Consider the following 27,283-nt stretch of genomic DNA (forward strand, 5'->3'; position numbering starts at 1 on the left):
TCATAGAGGATTTAAACCACAATAGTCTACTGAAATAGTATCATATATCTATTTACTTTAGAAGTTCACCTCTTTAACCCTTTTTGAATCACAAATAGATTCATTAATTAAACCCCAAAAAGTTTGATCTGATTGTATTATTTTGAATCACTTACAGAAAACATGTAATTATTTGTCACTTAATTTGTTTATTAATTCATCAAGGACCATACTTAACGTTAATAGCATAAGTATTGTACCAGCTTCTGTATACAGTAGCTAATTTCCATCTGTGGTCGCTGGGCAGAAAACATACTTCTGTTTTTTACTGTCTTTTCGTTACCCAAAATAATACTATACCACATACAGCTCCCCCACACATTATAACTGATCCTGCTACCACGATCACTGCTGCTTCAGCAGCAATAACTGCTGCAGCCCCAACTGTTACTGAAGATAAAACTAATATTTTCCTTTTCCTTTCTTCAGCCCGTCTCCACTTTTCTTCCTTCTGTCTCTTCCTTTCTTCTTCCAATTTCTCCTCCATCTTTCTCCTCTTCTCTTCCTCCATCTCCTCTCTCCTCCTCTTCTCCTCCTCTCTAAATTTCCTCTGGACCTCCTGGTACATCTCATTGGTGTAGTACTTTCCTCCATTCTTCTTCACCATCTCGTCTATCTTCTTCAGCAGCTCTCTGACCTGAAGACGGTCATCCCTCTGATCATTATTGAGACACAGGTACCTTCCACAACAACTTTTGATCAGTTCCTGAAGTGCAACACAAGGATTCAGACACTCTTCAACTGATCTTTACCAGTGAACAGCACCATGGTGTACTTTGAGGCTTCTTCTCCAAAGTTCTCCTGGATCCACTTCACAGTGTTCCTCTCATCCTCTGTGAACCTCCCCAGTCTGATCACCAGCAGGAAGGCGTGGGGTCCTGGGACTGACATGTAGATGGCCTTTTCTATCTCACTTTTCATCTCTTCTTTAGACAGTTTTGTGTCATAGAGCCCCGGGGTGTCGATGACATCAATCTTCCTCCCATCCACCACTCCACTCTGTTTCTCACATTTTTCAGTTACAGACACAAAGGAGGCTTCTTCTTCAAAGGCACCTCTCCCCAGGATGGTGTTTCCTGTTGCACTCTTCCCTGCTCCAGTCTTCCCCAGCAGAACTATCCTCAGGTTAGAGGGCTGCCCTGAAACTGTGGAAACAGACAAGAAATTATTGATTTTGTAATAATATTTTAAGATAAATGCACAACGCAGAGGACTAAAGGCCAAGAGGACTGAAAGTCAAGAGGACTAAAAGTCGATAGAGAACTAACGATCAATGGAAATAGTGTTTTTTCTGTAATAGCGAATAATTGATCAATGGGTCAGAGACATGGGAGGAATTTGTCTTGACATTGAGACTGAAATAGGCCATTGGCCCACTTTTATTGCAAGGAATTATAATTGGTCAACCACAGGCTAGGGTTGGGTTATAAAACTACATCCCGTCCCTTTGTTCTGTGGAAAGAATCACTGAGGAGATAATCACTGAGGACAGGGGAGAATGAACATCTACCTCTCAGCATAACATCTATGATCTGTCCTCTTTGAATAAACCTATTTTTCTCCCGCTGATTTGCTTTGGGGTCTGTGTTTTTGAAGAGTAACATCAACTTCTAACACTGATAGTGGGTGTCTTGATAAAAGGCTACTGAAAACCCTGTGTAAGTCCATGCATATAAATATATATATATATGTGTGTGTGTGTGTGTGTGTGTGTGTGTGTGTGTGTGTGTGTGTGTGTGTGTGTGTGTGTGTGTGTGTGTGTGTGTGTGTGTGTGTGTGTGTCTTTCCTGGTTAAGGGTTGACGAGACATTAACTGCTTCTCTTCTAGTCAAATAGTCAAATAACATTCAGCTTATACACCTGTATAGACCCAATAAGACATGCCACCAGAGGTCTCTTCACAGTCCCCAAGTTCAACATTAAACAAATAAATAAGATGAATCAACTTCTCATGGAATGGCAGGACATGTGAAGGGACGCACACACAAACAAACTTTTTTTAATTTTTATTATTATTATTATTATTATTATTATAATAATATATATGTATTTATTTATTTGTGTGACTGTCCTTGTCTATCAGTGTTTTGTTACTTGTCATGTTTTGTGTTTTTTTGTGGACCCCAGGAAGAATTATGTGCTGCCTCTGGAAAAGACAATGGGATCCAAATAAACAAACAAGTGTGTATGTGTGTATTGTGTTTGTGTGTGTGTGTGTGTGTGTGTGTGTGTGTGTGTGTGTGTGTGTGTGTGTGTGTGTGTGTGTGTGTGTGTGTGTGTGTGTGTGTGTGTGTGTGTGTGTGTGTGTGTGTGTGTGTGTGTGTGTGTCTGTACCTTGGCGTCTTGCAGACAGAGTGTCAACAGGAACAGAATCCTCAGAGTCCTTCCTCTTCCTCGTGCCATTATTACAACTGCAGCCAATCAAAAACATGGAAACAGACGATGACCTCATTACAAAATACAAAGTCCACATTTCTTGACTTATGCAGAGTGTTCGGCAAAGTTCCTACGTTTTTCTCAGCTACTTGACTTTCAAACAATAAAAACTATTAAACTATAAACTATAAAAGAGTAATGATATGTGGTATAACTGTGGATAAACAAAGTACATTTCCTAACAACATAGCCAACATCAGATCAACATAACGTACTCACATAGGGCGTATCAAATGACATTCTAAACATGGCTACTATTCTACCGTTGCCTGGCTGCTACTGTTAAGACGAGATAAACCAGTTAGAGGTGAACACTTAAACGACGTGTAAATCGGGAGGTGTCGGAACACAAAGGGTGTGTTCCTCTGCTCAGACGTTGCTGACGAATATGGTGAAAAATTGCAAGATTATGTTATAATACTTTTATTGCATCAAATGGTTGTTTTATGCAACAGAAAAGAAGATTCTTATAGCTATTGTGTGTTCTACTGAGGATGGCCTCTGGGAGATCACACTGACAGAGGAGATTTACGATGTCTTTTGGGTGATGAAACCTAAAGAGCATTCCAGAGAACATGAGTTAATGTTTCTGTTCTATACCGTACGTCCGTATACTGGAGACATGGCTCCAGTATGGAGTTGGGGTGCCAGATACTGGTCTTTACACAATGAAAACTGTTGACACAGCAGATACTGACTGCTATGAATTATAGGTGTCTTTCATACAAATCATAACCTTTCAGTGATACCCATCCCGGATCCGGGAGCATCCTCATCAAAAAAGCTGACTAGCATAGCCTTGCCTAACGGGACAGGGATATCATATAATATAATTTTCATGAAATCACAAGTCCAATACAGCAAATGAAAGATAAACATCTTGTGAATCCAGCCATCATTTCTGATTTTTTAAATGTTTTACAGCGAAAACACAATATGTATTTATATTAGCTCACCACAATAGCCAAAAACACAACGGCATATTTTCACCATGTTTCCAAGAAACATTCACCATGTTTCCACTAACCAAGAAACAACTTCATCAGATGACAGTCTTATGACATGTTATACAATAAATCTATGTTCTGTTCGAAAATGTGCATATTTGAGGTATAAATCATAGTTTTACATTGCAGCTACCATCAAAAATATCACCAAAGCAGCCAGAATAATTACAGAGAGCAACGTGAAATACCTAAATACTCATCATAAAACATTCATGAAAAATACATGGTGTACAGCAAATGAAAGATAAACATCTTGTGAATCCAGCCAATATTTCAGATTTTTTAAGTGTTTTACAGCGAAAACACAATATAGCATTATATTAGCTTACCACAATAGCCAACCACACAAACACATTTATTCACCGCATAGATAGCATTCGCAAAAACCAGCAAAAGATATCAAATTAATCACTAACCTTCAACAACTTCATCAGATGACAGTCTTATAACATCAGGTTATACAAAACACTTATGTTTTGTTCGAAAATGTGCATATTTAGAGCTGCAAACCGTAGTTATACATTGTGAAAATGTAGCAACATTTCCCCAGAATGTCAGGAGCTATTTTGGACACTCACCTAATCTGACCAAAGAACTCATCATAAACTTTACTAAAAAATACATGTTGTACAGCAAATGAAAGATACACTGGTTCTTAATGCAACCGCCGTGTTAGATTTTTTAAAATAACTTTACCATAACAAACAGCTTGCGTTATTGCGAGACAGCGCCCGCCAAAACGGCGGAGAATAGAAATAGCATTTTCCACAGAAATACGAAATAACATCATAAATTGTTCTTACTTTTGCGGAGCTTCCATCAGAATCTTGTACAAGGAGTCCTTGGTCCAGAATAAATCGTTGTTTGGTTTTAGAATGTCCTTTTCTCCTGTCGAATTCGCGCCACAATGCTAGCCAATGTTGATGACGTTCCCATTTTCTCTCGACGCAAAGAACGGAAAACTCCAAAAGTCCCAATAAACGTTGAATAATCTGATAAAACTCGATTGAAAAAACATACTTTACGATGTTATTATCACATGTATCAAATAAAATCAGAGCCGGAGATATTAGCCGTGTATACCGAACGCTTATCAGAAGACAATATGGAGGTGCTTCGCGCGTCTTGGTAGAGAAAGGAAATTCCTGACCTGCCACTCCAAAAGCTCTTGTTCGACCTCAGATCAAGCTAGACACCCCATTCCACCTTCCACTGCCTGTTGACATCTAGTGGAAGGCGTATGAAGTGCATGTATATCGATAAATATAAGCCAGTTGAATAGGCAGGCCCTGAAACAGAGCCCCATTTTCAGAATTTTCACTTCTTGTCTGGAAGTTTGCTGCCAAATGAGTTCTGTTTTACTCACAGATATAATTCAAACAGTTTTAGAAACTTGAGAGTGTTTTCTATCCAATAGGAATAATAATATGCATATTGTATGATCTAGAATAGAGTACGAGGCCGTTTAAATTGGGCACGATTTTTCCCAAAGTGAAAATAGCGCCCCCCTATTGATTAATACGCCTTCTTCTTCTTTTAATACATGCAGATAAATGAAAGTCAGTTATTAAATAAAGAGCTGATTTCTGCTGGGGTTATATAGACAAAATCATTTACACCTTTACATCTACATACAGTATGTACATTAGGAACAGAGCAATTACACATAAAAAGAATGATGTGTTAAATCATGATAATAATAACAATACTGCTATCAGAGGTAGCGTTGTTATGAAGACAAATTAGTCAACTAGAAATTTTAAAGACATTATTACATGAATGATATTAGTGCATTTAGTTTGGACAGATAATTCCACAGATATCGTCACATTTGAGGAGTGAATCTTAACTTCCACTTCTAAGTAAATTAAAGTGTCCATTCGACATCAATACAACACGATGAGAAAATTTGATCCAAGTGGAAATTAGGATTCAACCCATTATCACCAAAGTCATATGATTGATCTATTGTCTTTCGCTATAATGCTGGAATCCGTAATGGTAATACTGCCACGTCCGTTTGCGCTATTACAAAAACAAAGAAGTTACTTCAAACAACGGACCCAAAGAATTCCCCATTATAGAACAGCAGAGTGTGTACTGCAATGTTTTAGTTACACGATGCTGGATGCTCCTTTATTCTGGTTGCCTTTATAATACAGTTAATGCATCAAATGGTTGTTTTATGGAGTAGAACAGGGTTCTTAGAACACTCATCTGTGTGTGGTCTTCTGAATTGGGCCTCTGGGGCGTAATGCTGACAGTGGATTTACGATGCCTTTGGTGATAAAAACATAAAGACCGCATTCCATGGCATGAGTTGATGTTTGTTTGCCGGGAGGTACCAGGGTGGAGATGGCTCCGGTATGGATAATGATGAGGAGAAGCTTGTTTTGGGGGCCAGACCCTGGTTTCTACACGATGAGAACAGTCTTTACAGCAGATACTGTCTGCTGTGAATTATTAGTATCTTTCATACAAATCCTAACCTTGTGACACATTACATACATCTGTTGTTAGTCGTGAACATTCAGGAGGATGTAATTTGATGTAAAATCCTGTGGCTCAAATCTCTCAACGAATCATCTAGGGGTGGTTCATCGACCAGCTTCATTATTGCAATAATTAATCGATGTTATTAATACGTTTTGAATGAAGTAATATCCTGATTGGTGATTGACCTTATCTCCTTATTATTGATTAGTATTTCCACGACACGTTACATCAACAACAACAAAAACAATACCAAATGTCCTGGGCCGAACAGTGGCGCTGTTTTCCCTGATGCATATTACAGCTGAATCACTGATGGGACAATAGCCAACAACAGTGTAAATGTCTGTGATCTATGCTAACTGGTAATGCTCCAAAGCCTTGTGACTGTGATGTATGCTAACTGGTAATGCTCCAAAGCCTTGTGACTGTGATTTATGCTAACTGGTAATGCTCCAAAGCCTTGTGAATGTGATGTATGCTAACTGGTAATGCTCCAAAGCCTTGTGACTGTGATTTATGCTAACTGGTAATGCTCCAAAGCCTTGTGACTGTGATCTATGCTAACTAGTAATGCCCCAAAGCCTTGTGACTGTGATGTATGCTTACTGGTAATGCTCCAAAACCTTGTGACTATGGTCTATGCTAACTGGTAATGTTCCGAAGCCTTGTGACTGTGGTTATGCCTGCACAAACCAGATATACCTCTCTCATTGTTTTTTGTCTTTGGTAAGTTAACAAAGGATTTAAAATATTTACTTGTGTCACGCCCTGACCTTAGAGATCCTTATTTATTCTCTATGTTTGGTTAGGTCAGGGTGTGACTCGGGTGGGAAAATCTATGTTTCTATTTCTTTGTTGTTTTGCCGAGTGTGGTTCCCAATCAGAGGCAGTTGTCTATCGTTGTCTCTGATTGGGGATCATATATAAGTTGTCATTTTCCGTTTGGGTTTTGTGGGGTGTTGTTTTCTGTTTAGGTAGTTTCCCTGACGGAACTGTGCGTTTTCGTTTTCTCTTTTTGTCATTTTGTTTGAGTGTTTTAAAGAGAATTAAATCATGAACACTTTCCACGCTGCGCTTTGGTCTCATTTCCAATGACGAACGTGACACCGTGGGCTATTTTTTCATTTGCTGTACAATCAGACTTAAACAAAATTACAAATCAGGGTCATTATATTGCAATGACAAAACGTAATTATTTGCCCTGACAAAAAATCTTAAGTTTCAATGCATTTGAGGACCAGATAATTCACAATTACCAGGATTAAATAAATTCAAAAGATGTTGGCTATAATCGTTCTTTGGGGTGATGCATAATGACAACTCAAAAGTTATTTAAATTTGATCAAATTCAATTGATTGGTGTTGAAATACTGTGCAAAATAGAATAACACATTTTATATTTCGTTCTCCTATCACATGTCATATTACAGAATAAACAGCATTATAAAACAAGTATTTTAGTTCTGGCTTTTACCTTGCTTGCCGTTGACTGTCATTTTCGGCTTTGTCTTCCTTGGTTGTGTTCAGTTGAGAGGGATATACCTGCAGAGCTACGACAACAAAGTTAACTTCTTTGGGATAGGGGGCAGCATTGGGAAGTTTGGATGAAAAGCGTGCCCATAGTAAACTGCCTGTTACTCAGGCCCAGAAGCTATGATATGCATATAATGTGTAGATTTGGATAGAAAGCACTCTAAAGTTTCCAAAACTGTTAAAATAATGTCTGTGAGTATAACAGAACTCGTATAGCAGGCGAAAACCTGAGAAAAATCCAACCAGGAAGTGGAGAAATTGTAGTTTTGTAGTTTTCATTTCAACCTCTATCGAATATCCAGTGTCTGTGGGGTCAAATTGCACTTCCCAAGGCTTCCAGCAGATGTCAACAGTCTTTAGAAGTTGTTTCCAGACTTCTATTGAGAAAGGCAGTCGAATAAGACCAGTTTCATTAGGTGGTTCGCCTGAGGACAATGGGATGTTTACCTCTCGGGCAAGTGGGCGCGCCGGTCATTCCTTTTCCTCTGTAATGGAAACGCTATTGTCCGGTTGAAATATTATTACATATTTATGATAAAAAGACCCTAAGGATTGATTGAAAACATCTTTTGACATGTTTTTACTAACTGTAATGGAGCTTTTTGACTTTTCGTCTAGATAATGGTAACGCGCTTTGTGCTTTTGGATTTGTGTACTAAACGCGCGAACAAAACAGAGTTATTTGGACTTTATCGATGGACATTATCAAACAAAACAAACATTTCTTGTGGAACTGGGAGTCTTGCGAGTGCATTCCGATGAAGATCAGCAAAGGTAAGAGAAGATTTATAATGCAATTTATGACTTTTGTTGACTCCACAACTTGGCTGGTAACTGTATAGCTTGCTTTGATGGCTGATCGCTGTACTCAGAATATTGAATAATGTGCTTTCGCCTGAAAGCTTTTTTGAAATCTGACAAAGAGTTTGCATTAGAAAGAAGTGTATCTTTAATTCTATGTAAAACAATTGTATCTTTCATCAAAGTATATGATGAGTATTTCTGTAAATTGATGTGGCTCTGTGCAAATTAACCGGATGTTTTGGAGGCAAAGCCTTACTGAACATAACGTGCCAAGTGTAAACTGAGGTTTTTGGATATAAATATGAACTTGATCGAACAAAACATACATGTATTGTGTAACATGTTGTCCCGGGAGTGTCATCTGATGAAGAATATCAAAGGTTATAGATTCATTTTATCTCTATTTCTGCTTTTTGTGACTCCTCTCTTTGGTTGGAAAATGTATGTATGCTTTCTGTGACTAGTTGCTGACCTAACATAATGATATGTTGTGCTTTTGCCGAAAACCCTTTTTGAAATCGGACACTGTGGTTGGATTAACGAGAAGTTTATCTTTAAAAAGGTGTATAATACGTGTATGTTTGAGAAATTTGAATTATGAGATTTCTGTTGTTTTGAATTTCGTGCCCTGCAATTTCACTGACTGTTGGCGAGGGGTTCCCAGACAGGTTAACGTGGAACCGTCGTCCTCACGTCCTCGGAAAGGCTGAAGGCCTCGCGTACTTGGAACAGCTTATTATCTGAATCCTTCTGACATCGGACCATCGCCTTAATGTACCCGGAACAGCAAGTTATTCGCCCTTTTAACGCAGAGGCTGCAGGACTCGCGTTCTCGGAACAGGAGGTTACATTTTCGTCAAGGGCTTTTCGGTCCCGTGTGGCTCAGTTGGTAGAGCATGGCGCTTGCAACGCCAGGGTTGTGGGTTCATTCCCCACGGGGGGACCAGGATGAATATGTATGAACTTTCCAATTTGTAAGTCGCTCTGGATAAGAGCGTCTGCTAAATGACTTAAATATAGTGGAGCGAGAAAAGGGTGTGTTTCATAGTTTATAACCAATGTCTCTTCACAGGGGTGGGCCACTGATTGAGAAGAGCTCTAACCTTATGAAAACTCAATTCTATAATTTGGAAGCTAAAATTACAATTCATCTTTTCACAAATAGTTTCATATTTAAACATTTAAATTGCACAACAATTCCATGTGAATTTGATAACTATAATGTGTAGACTTTCCATGATACAGTTTGTCATCCTATCATTAATAAGAATGTCTCAAATGACAACCGAACTGACATCATATTCATTAAGTACCAACGTATATTTTCAACTGGTTGGATTACCGAAATATGGTTCCTTTCCCCCCAACTTTTGATGTTCCCCGACTCTCTATGTTTAACAAAGGCTTTTCAAGAGTCCTTCAGTAGAGTCAAGAGAGGAAAGGGAGAAAGGTATTTATGGAGGGGTCATAAACCTTAGCCTGTGGGTAACGTCATGAGAGTCCCCTCATGTTGGGTTCAATCTTGCGATTAACCTGCACGTTGCAAACCAACATAAAAATGACCGTGGGTTGTCCTGGTTGTGGACCATTGGACCAACCCCCTTTCCTTTGTGTTACCAGCCGTCATGTCGGCTCCGTCCACCAGGGATGTTTTCTGTATGACATAATTTGCATTCTGCATTCTGGCGCCCGTAATGTACTAGTTACATAGGTGGGCCCATAATGTACTAGTTACATAGGTGGGGCCCATAATGTACTAGTTACATAGGTGGGGCCCATGAAGACAATACATCTCTTGGCACTGAATAGATTCATACTATAGTCAGACAGGAAGAAATACTTTAACTTCTCCAGCGAACCAACACTGGAATGAATGTAGTCCAACAAGAAAGACAGAAGAGAAAACTCCTTACAACACCGTTCAATTGAAATGGGACACCTTTCCCTTATCCAGATTGACATTCCTCTAAACCAGGAAGTAAAAGTGAGTTTAACATCATCACTCCCTTGTTCTAGCTTAATCTGTTCACTATCACATAGAGACAGATGAGATTCTTGCAGAAAGCATTAAGGCTTTTCAGATATATACTTTCTTGTGCCAAACTGTTAGGACGCTATAGAGGGAAGTAGGAAAAAATTTAAACAATTTCAAAAATGTAAAAAAATAGTAAAATAAAGAAAAACCCTTGAATGAGTAGGTGTGTCCAAACTTTTGACTGGTACTGTATATCAGCTTCATATCAAAATGTTGAAAATAGCATGAGATTAGCTGGGTACGTCTCACGTTACTGTGTCCGGTTACATATCTATCGCCATTGGAGCCTGGGAAATCCTGCCTAAAATGTAATTTGCTCATCAGAGTGTCTGTTATATTCCTGTGGAAGGATACGCCCGACTGTCTCGACTACAACACTGCCCTCTGGTGACATGGTAGGGCCCTGTGTTTTGGTTGACCGTGTCACAGGACCTAGATTTGAACTTTTATTTAAAGCCTTTTCCGGAAATAAGAATTAGACCCAAAATGTAAGGAATTGTCTGAAGGTGGTGCTGGACCATCTGACATAAAAGAAAAAGGGGACAGTTTGATGAAAAATATTTAGGTAAAGGTTAAAACTTCTTGCAACTATAGGGGGTGCTGTTCCGCATTAGCATATTTGTGTCTCCAAATTAAACTGCCTCGTGCTAAATTCTTGATCGTACAATATGCATATTATTGTTATTATTGGATAGAAAACAGTCTATAGTTTCTATAGGAGTTGAAATTTTGTCTCTGAGTGGTACAGAACAATTTCTACAGCACTTTTCATGACAGGGTTCAGATTTCAGAAATTTTTACCTCTGATCTGGGGTCTGTTTATAAGGCCACAGTGAATGCTATGAAGAAACCGACACTGCCTACGTCTTCCTCTGGGTGTCTGTACGTCATCACGTTTTCAATGAAGTCGATGGGATATTCCCAGCCATTATAAAAGCCCAAAATGTACAGAGACCCCCCTTTCTCAACGTGCGCCTCAAGCGTGAAGGCCATCGGACCTGCCTCGTTCCAAATCGTTTTCTAACCAGCAGTATTTCTCCGGTCATGTTTTCAGTCGTTATAGTTGTTAAAAACATCATAAGGTAGTGAATTTTAACCGTTTTATAGCAATTTATATCCGTTTAGTGCGATTCTGAGGAATTTATTTGTCGTGCACTTTCTAGCTTTGGGAACGTTTCGCGGTCTCGGTCGTTGTTAGTGGACATTTCGAAGGACAGAGGACATCTATCGACCAAAAGACGTTTATAACATAGAAAGGATACATTGCCCAAGAATATGATGGAAGATCAGCTCAAAGTAAGCAATATTTAATATGATAAACCGTGTTTCTGTCGAAATATTTTAAACGCATATTTCGCCATTTTGTTTGGTATAGCTTCACCTGGCGAACCCTGTATTGAAAAGTAAGGATAATTTTAAAAATGTAAGTCAGCGGTTGCATTAAGAACTAATTTGTCTTTCGATTCCTGTCAACCCTGTATTTTTTAGTCAAGTATATGATTAGCTTTCAATTAAACTAGATCACTCTGATAGATGACGTCAGACATATTGAGGCTTGATTTCCTAGTATTTTTATTGTGTAACCACGGTTTTGTATGGCTAAATATGCACCTTTTCGAACAAACTGTATATGTATGTTGTAAAATGATGTTACAGGAGTGTCATCGGAAGAATTCTGAGAAGGTTAGTGAAAAAATTAATATATTTTGGCGGTGATTACGTTATAGCGCTCTTTGGCTGGAATCGATGCTCTGGTAACGTTTTCACATGTGGTATGCTAACTTATCGATTTATTGTGTTTTCGCTGTAAAACGCTTAGAAAATCTGAAATATTGTCTGGAATCACAAGATCTGGGTCTTTCCATTGCTATGCTTTGTCTATTCTTATGAAATGTTTTATGATGAGTAAATTGGTCATACACGTTGCTCTATCTAGTAATTCTAGTCGATTTGCGATGGTCGGTGCAATTGTAAACTGTGATTTCTACCTGAAATATGCACTTTTTTCTAACAAAAACTATCCTATACCATGAATATGTTATCAGACTGTCATCTGAAGAGGTTTTTTCTTGGTTAGTGGATATCAATATCTTAGTTGAGCCGAATTGGTGATAGCACCTGAAGGAGTAAGAAACTGATGGAGTTAGAATAGTGGTGTATTTTGCTAACGTGTTTAGCTAATAGATTTACATATTTTGTCTTCCCTGTAAAACATTTTAAAAATCTGAAATGGTGGCTTTATTCACAAGATCTGTATCTTTCATCTGGTGTCTTGGACTTGTGATTTAATGATATTTAGATGCTACTATCTACTTCTGAAGCTATGCTATCTATGCTAATCAGTGTGTGGGGGGTGGGGGGTGCTCCCGGATCCGGGGTTAGTAGCCGTGAAAGGTTAATATCCAGGTCATGTGACATAATCAACCAAAACACATGACCTCATGATGTATTCTCATCATGTTGGAGGTTCGGGACCGCTGAGTTAAAATGAACCTTATAAAATGAACCTGAAAATTAAGTTATTTGAATAGAGCTTTGTATTGGTTGATTCTGATACCTCCCAAGTGGGAAACTCCAACTCTTCCACCTAGGTTAGCAAGTGGGAAATGTCTGAGTTCCCAACATGACGTGAAGTTGGCGTTAGACAGGGGGAATTGCCAAAGTAAACTTTTCAGATTCCACTGCAAAGTATGCATCCTTACAGTAATTGACAATAAAATGTGGACTTTATTTAGAAATCTACTATATAATGTTGATACATTCTCTGTAACAAGGTTTTGGTATTCTCTGAAACACTGAAAGTCTATCTGTAAATGTTGATAGTACTAATATTGTATCCTAAATGTATATATTCACATAATGTAAAAATACTCACACTGTATATGTATAGACCAAGCTGTAGATTTAGAATTAAACTAAACAGAGCTTGTTATAAGTAGTAATGGGGCTTGATCAGTTGCAACAGTTTTATGATGCAGTCTGCTGTAAATGGGCCTGTCCTTAACCTTACTTACATCTTGTGAAAGTTGTATGGTGCTGCTGTAAATGGGCCTGTCCTTAACCTTACTTACTGTATATCTTGTGAAAGGATGAAAAAGTATGAATAAATGAATCAAAATAAAGTTTTTAAATGAAAATATATGAATCAAAATGTGAATATGTTGGTAAGACGTTTTAGAAAAGTGATAATTCCCTCGAAGCCGGTGCTTGGATATATAGGCACGGTTTGCAACACCAGTGGCACCGTTTGCAACACCTAACACCCCTAACACCTAACACCTAACACCTAACACCTAACACCCCTAACACCTAACACCTAACACCTAACACCTAACACCCCTAACACCTAACACCCCTAACACCTAACACCTAACACCTAACACCCCTAACACCTAACACCTAACACCTAACACCCCTAACACCTAACACCCCTAACACCTAACACCCCGAACACCTAACACCCCGAACACCTAACACCCCTAACACCTAACACCCCTAACACCTAACACCGTGCCAATAACACTCGTTTGTCACTTAATTAGAATTTTCTACTCAGCAATTTGACTCAGGGCTCGCAGGACAGGCAGAGGGTGAATTCTGATTGGGTGTCGCTGTATATTAACCTCCTCCTGACAAATAAACCCTGTCTGTCTGTCCAGAATCAGAAGGTAGACCACATCTCTGATGAAATGAAATTCATTCTGATTGGGTGTTGCTATTATCAAGCTCCTCCTGACAACGCAACATTGGCTGTCTTCCCAGAAACACAGAGCCCACAGCTCTGAGTAAAATGACATGTGTCACACACAGACACCATCTTCAGGGGGAAAGGTTGAATAGAATAAAAATGCTTTAGGAAATGTAAGTATAAAGTTGCCTAGCCTGGTCAAAGATCTGTTTGTACTCTTTTCCAACTACTGCTCAGTGGCACTCTCAGCAGGGTCTGAAATAAACTTTTTGGGACGCACCTCGGGCATCTATTTTACTCCAGCTGTGTTAGGTTAACTCAGTCTCTACCTGAGGCTCTACCTCTGTCCCTACAGTAGACCTACACCAGTGGTTCTCAACCAGGACTCTGTCCCTACAGTACACCTACACCAGTGGATATCAACCAGGACTCTGTCCCTACAGTAGACCTACACCAGTGGATATCAACCAGGACTCTGTCCCTGCAGTAGACCTACACCAGTGGATATCAACCAGGACTCTGTCTCTACAGTAGACCTACACCAGTGGATATCAACCAGGACTCTGTCTCTACAGTAGACCTACACCAGTGGATATCAACCAGGACTCTGTCTCTACAGTAGACCTACACCAGTGGATATTAACCAGGACTCTGTCTCTACAGTAGACCTACACCAGTGGTTCTCAACCAGGACTCTGTCCCTATAGTAGACCTCCACCAGTAGATATCAACCGGGGCTGGTAGGACCCCTGGGGGTACTTGGCCTTTCCAAAGAGAGTACTTGAGAAGACTCATGAGGCTTACTGGTAAAATCACATGACCGGGTTCTTTAGCATTAATCCGGGCACACCAAAATGTACTTGGTGGTACAGTAACCGAAAAAGGTTGAGAAACACTGGCTTTCTTATTTAGTGTTGTGTTCAAGGTCACCACTAGAGGGACCCATCAGACCAGAGAGTGTTGTGTTCAAGGTCACCACTAGAAGGACCCATCAGACCAGAGAGTGTTGTGTTCAATGTCACCACTAGAGGGACCCATCAGACCAGAGAGTGTTGTGTTCAATGTCACCACTAGAGGGACCCATCAGACCAGAGAGTGTTGTGTTCAAGGTCACCACTAGAGGGACACATCAGACCAGAGTGTTGTGTTCAAGGTCACCACTAGAGGGACCCATCAGACCAGAGAGTGTTGTGTTCAAGGTCACCACTAGAGGGACCCATCAGACCAGAGAGTGTTGTGTTCAAGGCCACCACTAGAGGGACCCATCAGACCAGAGTGTTGTGTTCAAGGTCACCACTAGAGGGACCCATCAGACCAGAGAGTGTTGTGTTCAAGGTCACCACTAGAGGGACCCATCAGACCAGAGAGTGTTGTGTTCAAGGTCACCACTAGAGGGACCCATCAGATCAGAGTGTTGTGTTCAAGGTCACCACTAGAGGGACCCATCAGACCAGAGTGTTGTGTTCAAGGTCACCACTAGAGGGACCCATCAGACCAAATCGGAAAAAGAGCCAAAGAACAATAATGAGTTCAGTTGTTACATAGTATTTATTATAAACTCCTCACAATAGCTTGCATATATTTTCATAAATGTTTTTCCTTCAGAAATCATTATGTGTAAAAACAAAAGACAGTCTGACCTAAACAAGTGACAGAGAAGTTTACACTACTGTTTGTTTGTAGATATTTTCAGAAACAATGGATTCTTCACCCGAATATGAATCTTTAGTTGCTTTCCCCTCCCTATAAGAAATCATTGGCTGTGGTTACAATCAGTGAAATGCATCCTGCTGCCAAACCTAATTATAATCGCTACTGATGTTGTCGGCAACTCAATTGGTGACACAAGCTCTGCTGTTCCAGCGATTAAAAAACAAGTTCCTGCCTTTGCTACGGCTTTCCCTAACTTTTCAATCTTTCTCCAACTGTCTGTCTGTTCTTGGGCTCTCAGAGCTTCCTGATACCTCCCACTGGTGTAGTACTGTCTTCCATTCTCCTCCACCATCACCTCTATCATCTCACCGGTGTAGTACTGTCCTCCATTCCCCTCCACCATCTCCTCTATCATCTCACTGGTGTAGTACTGTCCTCCATTCTCCTCCACCATATCCTTAATCATATCACTGGTGTAGTACTGTCCTCCATTCTCCTCCACCATATCCTTAATCATATCACTGGTGTAGTACTGTCCTCCATTCCCCTCCACCATCTCCTCTATCATCTCACTGGTGTAGTACTGTCCTCCATTCTCCTCCACCATATCCTTAATCATATCACTGGTGTAGTACTGTCCTCCATTCTCCTCCACCATCTCCTCTATCATCTCACTGGTGTAGTACTGTCCTAACTTCCCCTTCCACCATCACCTTGATCATCTCACTGGTGTAGTACTGTCCTAACTTCCCCTCCACCATCTCCTCTATCATCTCAGCAGCTCTGTGTCCTGAGAGCGATCTTTTGTCTGGTTGTTGAGAGAGTGATTTCTAAAGCCACAGATGTTTATAAGATCCTGAAGCTCATCACTTTCTCCCACAAACTTCGACCGATTAAAATTTAACTGATCTTCACCAGTGAATAATAGAATAGTATATTTTGAAGGCTGTCCTGAATCTTTAAACCAAACATGAAAAGTAAAAATTACATTGCAAGCCATTGGTTTTAAAATTAAGAGTAATTCTAGAATAGTATATTTTGAGGCTTCTTCTCCAAAGTTCTCCTGGATCCACTTCACAGTGTTCCTCTCTTCGTCTGTGAACTTTGTCAGTCTGATCACCAGCAGCAACGTGTCCTGGCTTGTCTATACATCCATCTCACTCTTCATTGCCTTGTGTCAAAGAGACCAGGGCCCGGTTTCCTAAAAAGCTATGTTCATTGTTAGAACCTTTCACAGGAGCATTGTTAAATCTCTGACCTGTGGTGACTGCAACTGTGCTGTCAGACTGTACATTCATAAAATCAGAGCATTTCTAGTTCAGAGTGCACACTGGACGATCTAGGCGATGAGTAGGGTTGATCCGAACATTCTGACCTCACAACTGCAGTCAATCACCCAAGCTAACTGGCTAACATTGGCTAGCTACTTCCAGACACATAATGAGATAACACCCCACTCTCACCATTTTACCCACCCTAGCAGAGCTGGTTAGGCTGTTTTTATATTATCGAGAGCGTTGGTGACTGTAACTGTGCTGCTGGCAACAATTTCACTTCGCGTATTTGCCGACAACGGCCATATTCAATGGGTGTTGAGCGTTCGTAAATTCATAAGTTATTTTGCTCTCTCTGGCACACTGAGACTAGAGTGCTCTGAAATCGGAGTAGATTGCCAGACTGAATTTACGAATGCACCCGAAATGTTTACTTCCATAGTGGAGTCTTTTGTTAAGACATGGTGATAGGTAAACAATGACCTCCCGGGTGGCGGGAGGTCTAGGGCACTGCATCGCAGTGCTAGCTGCGCCACCAGAGTCTCTGGGTTCGCGCCCAGGCTGGGCTGGGTTCGCGCCCAGGCTCTGTCGCAACCGGGAGGTCCGTGGGGCGACGCACAATTGGCATAGCGTCGTCCGGGTTAGGGAGGGTTTGGCCGGTAGGGATATCCTTGTCTCAGTATGTAAAAATGTAATAAAAATGTATGCACTCTACTGTAAAAATGTAATATCTGAAAATGTAGCTAGCTAGACAATTTTACAAGTATACATCATTCATGGTTGGACACGTCTCCTGTCGGATGCCATGGTTGCCCTTAGTTTGAAAATTTAATCCGGCGACAGGTGTTTTCCCCATCTCCTTAGCTATCATACTTGAATTCCACTGATTTCAAAACTCAGTCCTCCAGAAAGTGGAGAGCAACACTAATGCAGTTTTAACCTCTTGAAGCTAGGGGGCAGAATTTTTATGTTTGGAAAAATAACGTTCCCAAGGTAAGCTGCCTATTTCTCAGGTCCAGATACTAGAATATGCATATAATTGACAGAGTAGGATAGAAAACACTCTAAAGTTTCTAAAACTGTCAAAATATTGTCTGTGAGTATAACAGAACTGATTTTGCAGGCGAAAACCTGAGGAAATCCAACCCGGAAGTGACTCTTATTTTGAAAAATCACTGTTCCATTCCCTGCCTTTCGTCCACTTAAAGGGATATCAACCAGATTCCTTTTCCAATGGCTTCCTCAGGGTGTGAACAGTCTTTAGACATAGTTTCAAGCTTTTATTCTGAAAAATTAGCGAGATTTATCAAAACACGTCAGTGGATAGACAGATGTCCTTACATTAGTTCATGCGCTCGACACTGGTTGCTCGACATTTTCTTTCTCTCCAGTATTGAATAGTTGAAATTTTATCGATTATTGATGTTAAAAACAACCTGAGGATTGATTATTAAAAACGTTTGACATGTTTCTACGAACTTTACGGATACTATTTGGAATTTTCGTCAATCCTTGATGACCTGCCTAAGGCTGTGGAATACTGAACATAACGCGCCAAACAAATGGAGTTTTTTTTATTGTGTAACTGGGAGTCTCGTGAGTGCAAACATCCGAAGATCATCAAAGGTAAGCGATTAATTTGATTGCTTTTCTGGCTTTTTTGACCAATATACATTGCTCCTAGGTGTTCTTAATGTTTTGTCTAGTGATTGATAGACTAACACAAACGCTTGGATTGCTTTCGCTGTAAAGCATATTTTCAATATCTGACACGACAGGTGGATTAACAACAAGCTAAGCTGTGTTTTGCTATATTGCACTTGTGATTTCATGAATATAAATATTTTTTGCAATTTTTTTATTATTTGGCGCTCTGCAATTCAGCGGTTGTTTACGAAAATGATCCTGCTAAAGGGATCCGTGCGTCAAGAAGTTTTAATGCACAATACATTTGTTTTTTAAACACGTTAGACAGGATTACCTAGACATACTGACCAGCTCAAATAGACAGAAGCATGCTAATTGGCAGACCAATCCAAACGTATCTCTCGGCATGTCCAGCCCACTCATTATCTCAGCCAATCATGGCTAGTCTTGCCAACTTTTTCTGTGGCTTAACCAACAATGCTCGTAATTTAACAATTGTATTCATATTTACAGATGGAATAGAAGTTTGTTATTAAGGCACATGAAAGTTCACATGTTCCAAAAGGCATTTCGGCCAAAAAATGCATTTTAATAAATGCAGGGAGGGAGAACACAGATCAAGGAGGGAGTACACAGACCAGGGAGGGAGAACACAGATCAGGGAGGGAGTACACAGACCAGGGAGGGAGAACACAGACCAGGGAGGTAGTACACAGACCAGGGAGGGAGAACACAGATCAGGGAGGGAGTACACAGACCAGGGAGGGAGAAGACAGACCAGGGAGGGAGTACACAGACCAGGGAGGGAGAACACAGATCAGTGAGGAAGGATAGAGGCAGTACACAGACCAGGGAGGGAGTACACAGACCAGGGAGGGAGAACACAGACCAGGGAGGGAGAACACAGATCAGTGAGGGAGAACACAGACCAGGGAGGGAGAACACAGACCAGGGAGGGAGGATAGAGGGAGTACACATATTATCCCTGAGCCTCTGAATGATAAACATGTTATATAACTGATCATATTAGAAAGTGATGAACAATCCCCGATGGTTGTCATTGTACAGTAATAATCAACTGCTACTACTTGACATTAAGATGAGGAAGAGAGTGGTACTTCACACTGCCTCCTCTTCCTCATCTTTACTTACTGAGAATCTTGAAAATGTTCAACTACATCTTCAACCACCTCATTTGCAAATACAGCAATTCCAACTGGAATTGCTGCTGGTCCTGCTACCATCGCTGTGACAACAGTTGCTACCAATCCCACAACTTTTCCCGGTAGGTCCTTTGATTTATTCTTCCTCATCTCCTCCCGTTTCTTCCTCTCCTCCTCTCTCCCCTTCTCTTCCTGTTTCTTCCTCTCCTCCTCCTTTTCGATCTTCCTCTGAACCTCCTGGTACATCTCGTTGGTGTAGTGTTGTCCTCCATTCTTCATCACCATCTTATCTATCTTCTTCAGCAGCTCTGTGACCTGAGTGTTGTCATTCTTCTTTTTATTATTGAAGACATGATGTCTGCCCTTAAAGACTTTGACGAGTTTCATAAGCTCCTCACTCTCACTTAGAAAGTCCACCATTGATTTGTCCTCCAGCTGGTCTCCACCGGTGAACAGAATGATGGTGTAGTTTGATGCTTCTTCTCCAAAGAACTCCTGGATCCACTTCACAGTGTTCCTCTCCTCCTCTGTGAACCTCCCCAGTCTGATCACCAGCAGGAAGGCGTGGGGTCCTGGAACTGACATGTAGATGGCCTTCTCTATTTGACTTTTCATCTCTTCTTTAGACAGTTTTGTGTCATAGAGCCCCGGGGTGTCGATGACATCAGTCTCGCTCCCATCCACCACTCCACTCTGTTTCTCAGAGTGATCAGTGACAGACTCAAAGGTGAAGGCAGCTCTAAACGCCTCTCTCCCCAGGATGGTGTTTCCTGTTGCACTCTTCCCTGATCCAGTCCTCCCTACCAGAACAATCCTCAGTTCAGAGGAATGCCCTGAATCTGTGAAAACAGACAAGATAAATCAAATCAAAGTTTATTTGTTGCGTGGGACGAAAAAAACAGGTGTAGACATTACAGTGAAATGCTTACTTACAAGCTCTAACCATTAGTGTGAAAAAAAGGTATGTGTGTGTGTGTGTGTAGGTAAGTAAAGAAATAAAACAGTTAAAAGACATTTGAAAATAAGAGTAGCAAGGCTATATACAGACACTGGTTAGTCAGGCTTATTGAGGTAGTATGTACATGTAGGTATGGTTAAAGTGACTATGCATATATGATGAACAGAGAGTAGCAGTAGCGTAAAAAGAGTTGGTTGGCGGGTGGTGGGACACAATGCAGATAGCCAAGCAAATAGTCCGAGCACTGGTTGGTCGGGCCAATTGAGGTAGTATGTACATGAATGTATAGTTAAAGTGACTATGCATATAAGATAAACAGAGAGTAGCAGCAGTGTAAAAGAGGGGTTGGGAGGGGGCACACAATGCAAATAGTCCGGGTAACCATTTGGTTACCTGTTCAGGAGACTTATGGCTTGGGGGTAAAAACTGTTGAGAAGCCTTTTTGTCCTAGACTTGGCACTCCGGTACCGCTTGCCATGCAGTAGTAGAGGGAACAGTCTATGAATGGGGTGGCTGGAGTCTTTGACAATTTTTAGGGCCTTCCTCTGACACTGCCTGGTGTAGAGGTCTTGGATGGCAGGCAGCTTTGCCCCAGTGATGTACTGGGCCGTACGCACTACCCTCTGAATTGCCTTGCGGTCGGAGGCCGAGCAATTGCCGTACCAGGCAGTGATGCAACCGGTCAGGATGCTCTCGATGTTGCAGCTGTAGAACCTTTTGAGGATCTTCACATCTGTCTCGGTGTGTTTGGACCATTCTAGTTTGTTGGTGATATGTGGACACCAAGGAACTTGAAGCTCTCAAACTGCTCCACTACAGCCCTGTCGATGAGAAGGGGGCGTGCTCGGTGCTCCTTTTCCTGTAGTCCACAATCATCTCCTTAGTCTTGGTTACGTTGAGGGATAGGTTTTTATTCTGGCACCACCCGGCCAGGTCTCTGACTTCCTCCCTATAGGCTGTCTCGTTGTTGTCGGTGATCAGGCCTACCACTGTTGTGTCGTCTGCAAACTTAATGATGGTGTATGAGTCGTCCCTGGCCATGAAGTCGTGGGTGAACAGGGAGTACAGGAGGGGACTGAGTATGCACCCCTGGGGAGCTCCAGTGTTGAGGATCAGCCAGATGTGTTGCTACCCACCCTCACCACCTGGGGGCGGCCCGTCAGGAAGTCCAGGATCCAGTTGCAGAGGGAGGTGTTTAGTCCCAGGTTCCTTAGCTTAGTGATGAGCTTTGAGGGTACAATGGTGTTGAACGCTGAGCTGTAGTCAATGAATAGCATTCTCACATAGGTGTTCCATTTGTCCAGGTGGGAAAGGGCAGTGTGGAGTGCAATAGAGATTGTGTCATCTGTGGATCTGTTTGGGCGGTATGCAAATTGGAGTGGGTCTAGGGTCTCTGGGATAATGGTGTTGATGTGAGCCATTACCAATCTTTCAAAGCACTTCATGGCTACGGACGTGAGTGCTACGGGTCTGTAGTCATTTAGGCAGGTTGCCTTTGTGTTCTTGGGCACAGGAACTATGGTGGTCTGCTTGAAACATGTTGGTATTACAGACTCAATCAGGGACATGTTGAAAATGTCAGTGAAGACACCTGCCCGGAGCACACGTCCTAGGATTCCGTCTGGCCCCGCAGCCTTGTGTATGTTGACCTGTTTAAAGGTCTTACTCACGTCGGCTATGGAGAGCGTGATCACACAGTTGTCCGGAACAGCTGATGCTCTCATGCATGCCTCAGTGTTGCTTGCCTCGAAGTGAGCATAGAAGTGATTTAGCTCATCTGGTAGGTTCGTGTCACTGGGCAGGTCGCGGCTGTGCTTCCCTTTGTAGTCTGTAATAGTTTGCAAGCCCTGCCACATCCGACGAGCGTCGGAGCCGGTGGATTATGATTCAATCTTAGCCCTGTATTGGCGCTTTGCCTGTTTGATGGTTCGTCGCAGGGCATAGCGGGATATCTTGTAAGCTTCCGGGTTAGAGTCCTGCACCTTGAAAGCGGGAGCTCTACCCTTTAGCTCAGTGCGAATGTTGCCTGTAATCCATGGCTTCTGGTTGGGGTATGTACGTACAGTCACTGTGGGGACGACGTCCTCAATACACTTATTGATAAAGCCAGTGACTGATGTGGTGTATTCCTCAATGTCATCGGAAGGATCCCGGAACATTTTCCAGTCTATGATAGCAAAACAGTCCTGTAGTTTAGCATCTGCTTCATCTGACCACGTTTTTAGACCGAGTCACTGGTGCTTCCTGCTTTAATTTTTGCTCGTAAGCAGGAATCAGGAGGATAGAGTTGTGGTCGGATTTACCAAATGGAGGGCGAGTGAAAGCTTTGTACAATGTGTGGAGTACAGGTGATCTAGAATTTTTTCCCTCTGGTTGCACATTTAACATGTTGATAGAGATTTGGTAGAACTGATTTAAGTTTCCCTGCATTAAAGTCTCCGGCCACAAGGAGCGCCACCTCTGGGTGAGTGGTGTCTTGTTTGCTTATTTCCTTATACAGCTGACTGAGTGCGGTCTTAGTGCCAGCATCTGTTTGTGGTGGTAAATAAACAGCCGCGAAAAGTATAGCTGAGAACTTTCTAGGCAAGAAGTGTGGCCTGCAATTTATCACAATATACTCTACTTCAGGCGAGCAAAATCTAGAGACTTCCTTAGATTTCGTGCACCAGCTGTTTTTTACATATATGCACAGACCTCCCCCCCCCCCCCCCATCTTACTGTGTGCTTACTGTGTGCTGTTCTATCCTGCCGGTGCAGCGTGTATCCCGCTAGCTGAATATCCATGTCGTCATTCAGCAACGATTCCGTGAAACATAGGATATTACAGTTTTTGATGACCCGTTGGTAGGATATTCGCGATCGTACCTCGTCTAATTTATTGTCCAATGATTGCAAGTTGGCGAGTAATATTGACGGTAACGGCAGCTTTCCTAGTTGCCTTCTGCGGGTCCGGAAGAGGCATCCGGCTCTTCGTCCTCTGTACCTGCGTCGCTTCCTCTTGCGAATAAATGGGATGTCGGAACTGCCGGGTGTTTGGAGAATATCGTGTGAGTCCTGCTTGTTGTTGAAAAATTCTTTGTCTAATCCGAGGTGAGTGATCGCTGTCCTGATATCCAGAAGCTCTTTTCTGCCATAAGATATGGTTGCAGAAACATTATGTACAAAATAATTTACGAATATTGCGGGAAAAAACACATAATAACACAATTGGTTGGGCGCCCGTAAAACTGCTGCCATTCCTTCCGGTGCCATTTTACAAATGTGTCTGCCATTGTTGTTCAGAACCCACCGCTCGCAAGTTGTCAAGTTCAATGCCCCCCACCCCGTCTACTGGTTGTGCTTGTTTCCCAGTCTGCCCTGGAAGGAGACGCCCAGCTTGAGAGACCTTAACATTTGTTTAACACTTGATTTAGCCTACATCATCATCTGTATTCAGTCTGATTGGCTGATAGGAGCAGCAGAGAGGGTAAGAAAAAACAAAGGTAAATTACAATCAGTAAAATAAATAAAGCTAACCAGCAGATTAACATCAATCATCAACATCAATGATCAGCTGATAACCCACCCTCTTTCCCCCATGTCAATCATGTCTTTAGGAGGCACTGAACTGAGTGTGTTGTTGCAGAAATAAATAACCTTTAAAATGTACACTACAGAGGCAATTTTTATTTTATTTTTAATTTTGAGCACCTGCCCCCTGAAAGGTCTGTGCATGGCCCTGGTGTGTGTACGTGCACGCATGTGTGTACGTGGGTGTGTGTACGTGCACGCATGTGTGTGTGTACGCGGGTTTGTGTCCTGTACCTTGGCATTGACCAGTGAAGGCTTGAAGACAGAGTGTCAACAGGAACAGAATCTTCAGAGTCCCTCCTCTTCCTCGTTCCATCGCTGCTACAGTCGGCCAATCAAAAACAATCAGAAACAGACGATAACCTCATGACAAAATCTAAGTCCACATAAACTAAATTGGGATTTCTTCTCAGCTATTTCGCTTTAAAACAATGTGAACTATAAGAAGATTGATGCTATGTGGTGTAACTGTTGTAAAACAAAGTACATTCCCTAACAACGTAACCAGCATCAGGTGAACATAATGTACTCATATAGGGGGTGTCAAATGACATTCTAAACATGCTTATCATTCTACAGTTGACATACTGCAGTGTGTTGGGACCAGATGGACCAGTTCCTGTACACCAGGGATGGGCAACTCCAGTTTTCTGGGGACTGATTGGTGTCACACTTTTCCACCAGCCCTACAGCTAAAACACCTGATTCAACTAATTACATTCTAACCTGAAGACCATCATTAGTTGATTACTGGAGCCAGGTGTGTTAGCTGGGGCTAAAGTATGATCGTGGTTCCCTGCACAGGAGTTTCATTGCATCAACCAATGGTTGCATGCCACATCATCAACTGTGCTGTCGGGCACCAGATTGCCATAGCATATGATGTGGATATCTGATATCAGTGGAGGCTGGTGGGAGAATATTTAAGAGGAGGGTCTCATTGTAATGGCTGTAACGGTGTCAAACACGTTGTTTCCATGTGTTTGATGTGTCGGTACCATTAAATGTATTCCATTCCAGCCACTACAATAAGCCATCCCTCCTATGGCTCCTCCCACCAGCCTCCTCTGGCTGGTATGTAAAATACCGATCCAGGCATTATAATATCTGTCATGCATCATCAATGTAGTCAGGTAGGAATGCACTCAAAGTCACCAAACAGGCCCCAGATGAATGGAGATGCCCATCCCTGCTGTACACTGTGGCATAATGACCTGTCACTCAATATCAAGAAACCTGCAGGTCAGTCCCTCAGTACCAAGAAACCTGCAGGTCAGTCCCTCACAGCAACAACCTGCTATAAGGTGTGTTGACTCAAAGTTTGCCCACTTCAATAAGATATATAGCAGGGTTACCCAACTCGCGGCCCACAGGCTGAATTTGGCCCGCAGGTGGTTTAATTTGTCCCATCAATTTTTATGAGCAAAACATTAAGACTGAAACAACACGAAGAAATCAGCCCTTGAACTGTCTAGGGTAAATATCATATACTTTGACCTGTGCTATACTATCTTGTCCTAGACTCTCTGGTTTCTTTTTAATGAAACAAGATAAATGTTTCAGATAAAAGTGAAAAACATTCTCCTTTCATTGTTAAACAATATTAAACCACATGTATAAATACAAACAGAATAATGTGATTGTTGATTTTCCAAGAAACTTGTTTATTTTGATTAAATTGTCTTGACATGTCTAGTGATGTCATCGTTTGATTATGTATGCATCAATGTCAACAAACCTGGTATAAATAAAATGTTTACTCAATATTGTGCTACAGTTATTACAATACATTGTTGTACATTTAATTAGTAAGGTTGTTAAGTTGAATACTCACTTTTAGTGTAGTTGCACGTATCTGTTATTTGTTGTCCCCTGTTGTGACTGTGAGAGCTGAAGCTATGTTCTGCACCTTATAGTCCGACTTAAGTTTCGTTTCACCTGTAACTAGTCATTTCTAGCCAATGAGAGAAAGAATTCACCTCAGGACAGGCAGAAGCTGAATTCTGATTGGGCGTCACTATTATCAACCTCCTCTGACAACTCAACCTTGGATTAGCCACAACTCTGGGTAAAATGAAACTTGTCGGACACATAGACGTCTCCATCTGGGAAAAAAAGGTTAACAATGAAATAACAAATAAAACAGCATTTTAAAATATAACTTTGTAGTTGCCTAGCCTGGTCCCAGATCAGTTTGTTTTCTTTCCAACTCCATTGAGTTAGAAAGATAGCCCAAACTGACTGGCACTCAGGTTAATTGTTTTAGTCATATTATACTGCTCAGTGGTGAGCCTCGACCTTTGTCCCTGCAGTAGGACCGGATTACCGAACAGGCACGAAGGGCTCAATGTTTTTGGGGGGTTCGTATTTGAACACAACATAAGCAATTGGACAATTTGTAGAATTGCAAGAAATCAGCTTTCACAGAGCTCCTCATCAAACAAGGTGAGCTGTCGACGTAATGACGTAAAGGTAACGTAAGGGTAATGGCGTGCTGAAGGGATTTATGTAGAGCACCTCAAGATAAAACATAATATTAGAATTATCTGCTAAATTAGACTAAATCTGGTGAGTGATAACCTTCAATCTGGACAATAACACAAAACAAATTCTAAAACTAGAGACATTTATCGACAAATAAAGGCAACAAACAAACATGACGGAGAGTAAGACAGGGGAACCGATTACAAAACTTAAACGTGACTCTTCTACAGACACTGATGATTTAATATTCTCACCACCGGGAATGGTAAAGGTCGAAACCGATCTGTTAAAATCAATAAATGACAAACTGGGTATACTTGAATTACTTAGTAAGGATATAAAAGAGTTGAAGGCAAGCCTAGAGATGAGTGATGAAAAAGCTGCGACATTGGAGAAGGAAACACACAAGCTAAAAGGGACAGTCAATAAGATTGAAACCGAAATGAATGGAATTTAAAAGGGGAACACCGTTCTGAAGGAAGCCTTACTGGACATA

At 41.4% G+C, this 27,283-nt stretch overlaps 1 protein-coding gene and 1 pseudogene across 2 annotated transcripts; both read right to left on the reverse strand.

Annotated features, from left to right (window-relative positions):
• Positions 1 to 16,361, reverse strand: part of LOC139541736 (GTPase IMAP family member 7-like) — a 19,331-nt pseudogene extending 2,970 nt beyond the window's left edge.
• LOC139568293 (GTPase IMAP family member 7-like) lies at positions 15,568 to 26,218 on the reverse strand. Of its 2 annotated transcripts, none has more exons than XM_071390038.1 (3): positions 26,138 to 26,218; positions 24,538 to 24,624; positions 15,568 to 20,614 (listed from the first exon to the last, which is right to left on the reverse strand). In XM_071390038.1, the coding sequence occupies exons 2-3, from the start codon at positions 24,617 to 24,619 to the stop codon at positions 19,761 to 19,763; spliced, it is 936 nt and encodes a 311-aa protein (XP_071246139.1). In that variant the 5' UTR covers positions 24,620 to 24,624; positions 26,138 to 26,218; the 3' UTR covers positions 15,568 to 19,760. The 2 variants fall into 2 exon arrangements, with proteins under 2 accessions (XP_071246139.1, XP_071246140.1); XM_071390039.1 differs by having other exon boundaries at positions 24,538 to 24,621; positions 26,138 to 26,215.
• Positions 26,219 to 27,283: the final 1,065 nt, after the last annotated feature.

The sequence above is a fragment of the Salvelinus alpinus genome, chromosome 2 (assembly GCF_045679555.1).
Source record: "Salvelinus alpinus chromosome 2, SLU_Salpinus.1, whole genome shotgun sequence".
NCBI classification, from domain to species: Eukaryota; Metazoa; Chordata; class Actinopteri; order Salmoniformes; family Salmonidae; genus Salvelinus; species Salvelinus alpinus.